Here is a 9,292-nt window from a genome sequence, read left to right on the forward strand (position 1 = left end):
GAATAGTACAATGATGGGGGCTGTAGTACTCTGCACAGGAACCTGCATGGGACCCAACAGGGCAGGCAGAAAAAGGGTTAAACAGTCATGCAACCTCACAGACCTATGTGCATCATGGGAGTTGTAGTTCAAAAAAAGAGGAAGAAACTGCCAAGATGCATAGTGGGAGTCACAGTACAATCTATTGTTCTCTGTTATCAGACATGTCAGGCTGGGGGAGGATGACTGTAGGACAGGTGAATACAATCTATTGTTCTCTGTTATCAGACATGTCAGGCTGGGGAGGATGACTGTAGGACAGGTGAATACAATCTATTGTTCTCTGTTATCAGACATGTCAGGCTGGGGGGAGGATGACTGTAGGACAGGTGAATACAATCTATTGTTCTCGGTTATCAGACATGTCAGGCTGGGGGAGGATGACTGTAGGACAGGTGACTACAATCTATTGTTCTCTGTTATCAGACATGTCAGGCTGGGGAGAGGATGACTGTAGGACATGTGAATACAATCTATTGTTCTCTGTTATCAGACATGTCAGGCTGGGGAGGGTGACTGTAGGACAGGTGAATACAATCTATTGTTCTCTGTTATCAGACATGTCAGGCTGGGGAGAGGATGACTGTAGGACAGGTGAATACAATCTATTGTTCTCTGTTATCAGACATGTCAGGCTGGGGGAGGATGACTGTAGGACAGGTGAATACAATCTATTGTTCTCTGTTATCAGATATGTCAGGCTGGGGGGAGAGGATGACTGTAGGACAGGTGAATACAATCTATTGTTCTCTGTTATCAGACATATCAGGCTGGGGAGGATGTCTGTAGGACAGGTGAATACAATCTATTGTTCTCTGTTATCAGACATGTCAGGCTGGGGAGGGTGACTGTAGTGTTCATCGATGGGATAAGTAACCGTGGGTGCAGAATAGGGGATCTTGGAACCTGACTGTGCTGGCAGAAGTCCTCCGTGTGGATTTGGGGTGTCGGTCACACGGTTGTCATGACCTTAAGTGACCCTGTGTGGAACCTCATTAACTTTTTCTTAAGCGCCTGAGAAGCTTTTACCTTAAACATTTGGGGGCGCCCTTCGGCATCCCGTGGGGGGAGCTGCATTGGCCACACAAGCCCCCTCATCTTCCTCTCCTCTTCTCCTTCAGAGTCCACCCTGGCCTCCCCCTCTGGGACCCCTGCTCTGATCTCGGCCGTGGACCTCCACTTTCTGCAGGGAGGGCCAATCCTTGCTGTTGGGGTCCTCCTGTCTCTTCCCAGGGTGTAACAGCGGCCTCCTTCCTGGATGTGGGCTCCAGGGTCGCCCCATTCCTGCGCAAAGCCCTGTGAGTCTGCCCAGCCCTCGGTGTGAGCCCTAGTATTCGCCCAGCTCTCCTTGTAAGCGCGGGGATTGACCCAGCCATCTAAGTGGCCCCTGGAGCCCTGCCACACTTCTGGGGGGACCCTGAGATCTACGTTCTCCTCTGGCTGCGGAGCGGGGTCCCGTAGGCTAGTTTCTGAAAGTGACCGCGGGTCCTCCGCCCACCTCTTTTTCGCGGTGGCTCCTCAGCCGAAAGGCATTTCCTTGGAGGTTTAGGTGGAGACACCTCCACACTGTGGCCCTTTAATAGAGGGGGTGTTTTCTGCGGGGGCCACGGTGAGTTGGGGTGTAGGAGGCGTTGGCCATTCTACACACAGGGGCTGGGGCAGGAGGACGCTCGGCAGACACAGAACGTAGGAACGGGGCCCGGAGCTGACGACGAAGGAGAGAGAGAATATAACCTTCAGCCCGGCGAGCAGGAGGCGGTGGAGGAGGAGATGAGGGGGAAGGGTAAGGGGCCGACATGGAACGAGGCACCAGAAGACGAGAAGAAGAGGAACGAGGGTGATGGGATCCCACAACCAGATCACCTGAGGGCAGAAAGGAGAGCGGGACAGTTACAAACTGAAGAGGAGAAGCGACAGAAGCTGCGGGGACCGCGCCATGACGGGCTCTCACCTGCGCTCTTGGGGCGCTCACTGGCGTAATGCATTCGAGCCTCAGCTTGTCCTACCCGGGGGCCCGATCCAGGAACACGTCACATGACTCGGGACCATCCGCTTCATACTCCTCTGCAGAGAGAGAGACGTTACATACAGGACAGAAATAATGACAGCAAGCTACACGTGGGAGGAGTCTCAGCCGGCGCATCTATGAAGGGGCGGAGTCTACGAATATATTACCAAACACAAATTCATTCAACAAACTGCGCAGCGTTCATCCACCCGCCATCAATGATAACCCTTCCGTATAGATCAACCCCACCGCCCGATACATAATGGTATAAAGTCTACACGCCCCTGTTACAATCAGTACAAGACAAAACTTTTCAAGAACTTTTCCACCTTTAATGTCTCCCATAATCTGAACATTTCCACTGAAAAACAAACAAATCGTTTAGAGGGAAAATAAAAACCTCCAATAATGCGGCTGCGTAAGTGTGAACACCGTCTTAGAATTGGCTAATTCTGTCCACAACCACATCCTCAATCACTACTCCGCTGCCATTATTTATAGTGATTCGGAGTGACCCCATATAAAGTTCAGCTCTTCCATTAGGATTTTCCTGACATTTTCTTTGTTGCATGTGTCAGTAAAAGCCGTGGTCCGTAAATAACTTACAACACATCAAAGGGATCCGATTGTAGAAAGGCATCAGTCAGGTGAAGGGTACCAAAGAGTTTCCAAGGCATTAGATATACAATGGAACACAGTGAAGACATTTGGCAGAACAGTGACGTTACCAAGAACTGGACGTCACTCAGAATTTGATGAAAAGAGAAGACGAAAAATGGTCCAGGAGGCAACTAAGAGGCCAACAGCAACATTAAAAGGAGCTGAGGACTTTCTGACAAGTTCTGGTTGTGTAGAGCATGTGACAACAATCTCCGTATTCTTCATATGTCTGGGCTGTGGGGGAGGGTGGCAAGACGGAAGCCTTTTCTAACCAAGAAAAACATCCAAGCCCGGCCATGTTATACCAAGACCTCCATCCAGTCTGCCGAAAGCGTGTGGGGAAATGTGTTCTGTCTGAGTAGACCGAGTGGAACTTTTTGGCCAGAATTCCAAAAGGTATGTTGGGCACAAAGCAAAAGGAGCGCAGCGGGGGCGGCGTCATGGAGCGCGGGGGGCTCAGAGGAGCGGGGGCTCAGAGGGAGCGGGGGGCTCAGAGGGAGCGGGGGGCTCAGGGGGAGCGGGGGGCTCAGGGGAGCGGGGGAGTCAGAGGGAGCGGGGGCTCAGAGGGAGCGGGGGGCTCAGAGGGAGCGGTAGGAGCGGGGGGCTCGGAGGGAGCGGGGGGCGAAGGCTTTATGCTGTTTTATATTTTGGATATATCACGTTCTACCCACAAAGATAAAAATTGCCGATACCCGAATGGTTAATGTTCATCCCTGCGGGTGGGCAGGACAGGTGGGCGCTGGTCACGGTCTACTGGGCAGGAGCGGGGAAACATCGGGATCCACACGTGCGCTGGGCAGAAATGAACGTCAATCATCTCCCGCTCCTCCATTCATTTCCAGGATCTGAGGAAACGTGAAAATCCGGCGAGCCGGTGACCTTCCCGCCCAATGTAAACGGCTGACGCAGCGGAGGACGAGGCCAGGTCACTGAAGACCGGGCAACCTGCTGCGTACTTAACCCCTTCATAACAAGCCGCAGATTCCACACTAATGACCCGAGCAGTCAGAGCGTCCCGGGTGTCATGTGTAGAGACTCGGGCTCTGTTCACACACAAAATAAAAAACGGCTGAAATTACGGAGCGCGGCGGTCGGGGAGCGCGGCGGACAGGGAGGTCGGGGAGCGCGGCGGACGGGGAGGTCGGGGAGCGCGGCGGACGGGGAGGTCGGGGAGCGCTGCGGACGGGGGGTCGGGGCGGACGGGGAGGTCGGGGGCGCGGCAGCTTTGATTGGGAGGCTCAGCACAGGAACAAGTCTGGGAGCCTCAAATAATCAAAGAAGAAGAACCAGCGGTACTGAACGTGGCAGCGCAGGACGGGCGGCTAAAGGCAGCAGCGAGGGTAGATCAGAGGACTCCAGTAATTCTCTGATAATGAGCCTTTAGGAGGGGCTACATACTAGAAGACCCCAAGCCCACACTGCCCAGTATACACAGCCCCTCCACAGGTATATATATATACAGCCCCCCCACGTCTCCGGTTCTCACCGCTCTCCTGGTCGTTTTCCGCCCTCAACCGCAATTCTCCAAGTTTTCTTTCCAGTTCCCACAACTGCCGATCCAGATCCTGAGAGACGAAGAGGAAGGTGAGAAACGATACACAGGATGTTGGGGGTTATACGGGGGGGGGGATGGGGGTTATACACGGGGGGGGGGGGTTACGACGACGGCGGGAATTACACACGGGGGGGGGACATACATGGGGGTTATACACGGGGGGGGGTGATGGGGGTTATACACGGGGGGGGGGGGTGATGGGGGTTATACACGGGGGGGGGGGGATAATGGGGGTTATACACGGGGAGGGGGATGATGGGGGTTATACACGGGGAGGGGATGATGGGCGTTATACACGGGGAGGGGATGATGGGCGTTATACACGGGGAGGGGATGATGGGGGTTATACACGGGGAGGGGATGATGGGGTTATACACGGGGAGGGATGATGGGGTTATACACGGGGAGGGGATGATGGGGGTTATACACGGGGAGGGGATGATGGGGGTTATACACGGGGAGGGGATGATGGGGGTTATGTTATATACACATTATAGATGTAGATAATTCTTGGACACTTCATTCCCAGGTGATTCTAGTCTTATTATTGTGACGTCGTCCTCTCACCTCTCCGCCGCCGCGCAGCGCCCGTCTCACTCGCACCTCCTGCCGCTCCCGCAGTAATTTCAGCTCGCACAGCCCCGCCACACTTCCCCGCAACAACTGACGGAGTCGCCCCCGGTCCACAGAGCCACCCGTGCCCAGCATATCACACCGGAGCCGGCTGCGACCTGACTGAGCAGCCGCCACTAGAGCTCAGCGGCCCGGAGCGCAGAAGGCACAATCATAAGCCGCTATTCCACTGACGCTCTCTGCTTTACCCAATCACAGACAGAGAAATCTGACAAATCCCGCCTCCACCCCCAGCAGCCTGACCAGATAAAAAGCATCTAGCCCCGCCTTCCCAGTTCTCATGGCCTTTTTCATCTCTGCATGTAAACCAATCAAAAGGTGATTATTTACATATTCTTGATTGACAGCCCAGCGTTTAATGAAAAAATAACCCACGCCTCCAAGAAAAGGTTGGGTTAACAACAGATGACTGACATTGAGTTTAACCAATAAAGTCTGCCTGTCGATTCTACTAGCCAATCATTAGTTAGAATTTGGTTTTAACAAAACCAATAAGCACACAGTTGCCTAGGCTGCAGGTATAATGCATACGCTCAATTAGCCACGCCCTCAATGCGCTGCCACGTCAAACAAGAGCGAGAAAACCGAGAAGAGCTGATTAATATTCCTCACAGCAGTAGAGATGGGCGGGGCTAAAGGAGGAGCCAGCAGCAGCTGATTGACCGGGTGTATCGGCAGCGGGCGGGGCCAGATCCCTGAAAGCCGGCGTCTGTCTGTGTCACGCAGAACAATAAAGTTTTTTCAAGGACGTCAGAAGGGGCGGGAAAAGAGAAAGACACGTGGGTTGCAGCTGAGTGATGGCTACACTATAAGCAGCGGCGGATACGGAGGTAATTATGCCCCTCCCCCGGTGTACCGGCTGTGACGTGGGCGGGGGGAGGGTGTGTTGTACGTTCCCTGTCAGACGCGTGCGTTCTGTGCACACGCGAACTCAAAAACGTCTGAGAATACGGAGCTTCAAGGGTACGATTTTCTATAGAGTCAATGAAAAACGGCTCCAAAAACGTCCCAAGCAGTGACATGCGCGTCTTTTTTGCGGGCGTCTTTTTTGCGGGCGTCTTTGCCTTTTTTAGAAAATGAGGCGTAAAAAAACGTCCTGTCGGAACAGAACGCCGTATTTCTTATTGAAATCAATGGGCAGATGTTTGTAGGCGTTCAGCCCCCTTTTTTTGCCGTTTTTCGTGGCGTTTTACGGCCGTGTGCACGGAGCCTTACGCTTTCTTTTGCTATTGCCTAGAAGTGGCGCTGATAATAAACGTAAAGATTGGGAGTAAGGTGCCCCCCCCGCCATGCCGTCGTTCTCCCCGCACCGCCGTTCTTCCCGTTTCTGTTCTCCTTGCGCCCCCGTTTTCCCCGCGCTGCTGCTCTCCCAGCCCCGCCATTCTCCCTGGTTCCGTTTTCCTTGCGCTGCCGCTCTCCCCGTGTTTCCGTTCTCCCCGCGCTGCCGCTCTCGTTGTCAGCCGCTCCTGTCAGTACTTTACATATTTTGGGGGGTCTTATCATCCAGCGTCTCCCGCTTTGCGTATTCTCGGAGCAGTCGTTCGGATGTAATGAATGCAGAATAGAGTCGCTGTAGTCCTGGGGGCTCCCGTCACCTCTCGGGGTTTCTTATATGACGGTCGTACGTAGTGATCATGTGACTGCAGCCGCTGATCTGACAGACTGGTTACTAGGACTCGCGGCCTGACGACCTCCCACAAGAGCGGTTGTTACAGTGTCTCCATAGCAACCAGACTGTCAGATAACAGAGAAGCAGCAGAGACACAGGCAGTCCTCCTCTGCGGTGATAACCCCCATCATCCGCCTGTGTATTCATGATGTCTCTCCCCGCAGGCTCGGTGGTGCTGTGATGAGCTCAGGATGCGCTGCCGGCTCTGCTACGCGTTGGTGGCTCTGACTCTGCTGTGTAACGCGCTGTGCTGTACTACACTGGCACCTCCACCCGGCTGGACGCCCGCAGTCCTCCCTGTCGCCCGGCGTCACCGTCATTGTGCGGGAGCTGCGCAGCTTTGAGCATGCTCGGGCGGAGTTACAGCGCTCCTTCCTGCGCGCCCGCTCTTCTCTTCACATTGTTGTGGCCTCAGAGACGTCTCTGTACCCAGCGGTACCTGGAATACACCTGCTGAGGCTTCAACCGTCCCCGGAGCAGCCCGGCTCTGCATCCCGCCCGGAGTCCCATGTTCACACTCGTCTGTGGCTCTGCTTCCGGACGGTTGTGCTCTGGATCCTCCCGGATCTACTGGAGCGGATGCTCGAGGATGCGTGATGCTCCACCTGGAGTCAGACTCGTGGCGGCTGGAGCTGGCGCTGCCCTGCGCTGTCTGCACCTGAACGTATCGCAGCGGGAGTGGACGGCGCAGTACAGAGCAGCCGACCCGGAGGATCCTGTGGAGCGGTGTCTGGAGCCGCGGTCATTCTGATGCGATCCCGCGACTTGTTAGACCTGCCCTTTCCTCTCTCCCGCCCCCTGCAGGCAGCCATATTTATTCAAGCAGCTCTGCGTGGGTGGAGGGTGAAAGGTGATGAATGACGCCATGTTTCCTCGCACTCGTCTGCCGGCCACAGACCACGTCGCTGGAAGGCGGAGCAGGCAGAGGGGCAGAGGAGGCAGCGACAATGCGAGCGCTGAACGTCAGACTGGTCCGGGGCCTGGACGGGGGCGATCGCTGGTTTGGCTGCACTAAAGAGACTCCGCGCTGCTTTGGGACTGTGGTCGGAGAAAACCCCAGATTACCTGTATGAGGGGCGCTGGACCCCCCCGTGCTGCCTCCGGGCGCTGAGAATCACTGCCCTCCATGTTATCAAGGTCCTGGAAGCCAACAACGTGCGGTACTGGCTGGAAGGAGGAAGCTGCTGGGGGCCGCCCGTCACCGAGATGTCATCCCCTGGGACTACGATGTGGATCTTGGCATCTACCTAGAAGACATTACGCTGTGTCCGGAGCTGCGGGGGGCTCAGGGGGGGCCCTCATAGATGAAGCTGGGCTTTGTGTGGGAGCGGGCCGTGGAGGGCGACTTCTTCAGGGTACAATACAGTCAGAGTAACCACCTCCATGTCGATCTGTGGCCTTTCTACCCTCGTGACGGGCTGATGACCCGGGACTCTTGGACCGGACACCCCCAGGATATTGAGTTTCCGGAGAGTTTCCTCCAGCCCCTGCAGACGCTGCCTTTCGCCGGTGCCTTAGTTCAGGCCCCAATCGCCACCTGGAGCTGCTGAAGATGAAATTTGGGGAAAGAGCCATAGAGGTTCCCGAGTATCCCAACCCGGCCGTACTGAAAATAAAGAGGCGGTGAGGCAGGAGCAGGGACTTTCATCAGGACTGGAGGGGCAGGGGGGTGGAGTGTGGGCAGGACCCTGGAGTGGGGGGGATGTGCAGGACCCTGGAGTGGGGGTGCAGGACCCTGGAGAGGGGGGGGGGGGATGTGCAGGACCCTGGGGGGGGGGGGGGGGGGTCACAACTGAATTAAACTGCCGACTCAGGAAATAACGGCGCCCGGTGTGGCATACTGCTGCTGTATGATGTGTATAGTACAACATATGGAAGGTCCTGCACATACAGGGTGTAACCACTGGGGGGCAGCACTGCCTCATAAACTGCTGTATGGGGCATCACTGACCTTGAGAACGCAGGGACGGGTTGTGAGGCGCCTCGCTGCAGCTTTATACGGTGGTTTATGTTACGCTGCTGTAGGTCACCCCTGCAGGGAGTATATATATATACACACACACACGTATCAGAGGATGAGTCTCTACCATGCACCAAACCCCTATCAGTAGCCTGAGCACAGGGAGGTGAAGCTGTGACCAGACGTCTGCTGCCTTCCGCTTAGGACGCCGTCACCATGACCGGCACGTTGTATGGCGGTCATCATGGCGCACGCCTGTTATTCACCCCGATCCTGCCCCTACGATGTTATTTTTTTCTTGGAGCAGATCCCGGCCCAGCTGTAGACAATCCTGCGTGAGCGAAATACAGCAGCACAAATCACTCCTGTCGTGATAGTTTGTTACAGTGTATCAGCGCAGGTGAAATGTATCAGTCTGAAGTCCAAGCTGTTTGCCACAAAGGATTGTTTAGACTGGAGACAATGGTAACAAAGCCTCAGCTGTGGGATTATGTCAGGAAAGGTTAGCAGCCTCTGACTGTAAATAAGAATGTTTAAATTTACTGACAGCAAGCAGAGATCCTGAAAATGGTGAGGAACTAACGCACAATGCCTCACAATGATACTTTTTTGGCGCTCTTTACTCCAGAATAACGTTTTATCTGCTGTGCGACATATTTATAAACCATTTATGTGGACGGGGCTTCTCGCTTGGCCAAGATTTGGACATTTATGATGTCACCCGGGTAATAGAAGCGCCCGGATGGAGCGGCAGCGACCGCTGTATCA

The 9,292-nt window shown here is 54.8% G+C and overlaps 2 protein-coding genes across 2 annotated transcripts; one reads left to right on the forward strand and one right to left on the reverse strand.

The window, feature by feature from the left end:
* Window positions 1–746: 746 nt before the first annotated feature.
* LOC142708463 (dapper homolog 3-like) lies at window positions 747–5,049 on the reverse strand. The gene is given in 7 exon segments (XM_075848388.1): window positions 747–1,526; window positions 1,529–1,627; window positions 1,630–1,902; window positions 1,991–2,050; window positions 2,053–2,103; window positions 4,194–4,272; window positions 4,830–5,049. Coding segments are annotated over 7 exon segments (1,239 nt in total). The 5' UTR covers window positions 4,971–5,049; the 3' UTR covers window positions 747–990.
* Window positions 5,050–5,756: 707 nt separating this feature from the next.
* FKRP (fukutin related protein) lies at window positions 5,757–8,232 on the forward strand. The gene is given in 12 exon segments (XM_075848387.1): window positions 5,757–5,858; window positions 6,729–6,811; window positions 6,813–7,084; window positions 7,087–7,152; window positions 7,155–7,268; window positions 7,271–7,410; window positions 7,412–7,463; window positions 7,466–7,489; window positions 7,492–7,616; window positions 7,618–7,741; window positions 7,744–8,085; window positions 8,088–8,232. Coding segments are annotated over 11 exon segments (1,419 nt in total). The 5' UTR covers window positions 5,757–5,858; window positions 6,729–6,755; the 3' UTR covers window positions 8,192–8,232.
* The last annotated feature ends 1,060 nt before the right edge of the window (window positions 8,233–9,292 follow it).

Source organism: Rhinoderma darwinii, unplaced genomic scaffold (genome assembly GCF_050947455.1).
Source record: "Rhinoderma darwinii isolate aRhiDar2 unplaced genomic scaffold, aRhiDar2.hap1 Scaffold_3925, whole genome shotgun sequence".
NCBI lineage: Eukaryota > Metazoa > Chordata > Amphibia > Anura > Rhinodermatidae > Rhinoderma > Rhinoderma darwinii.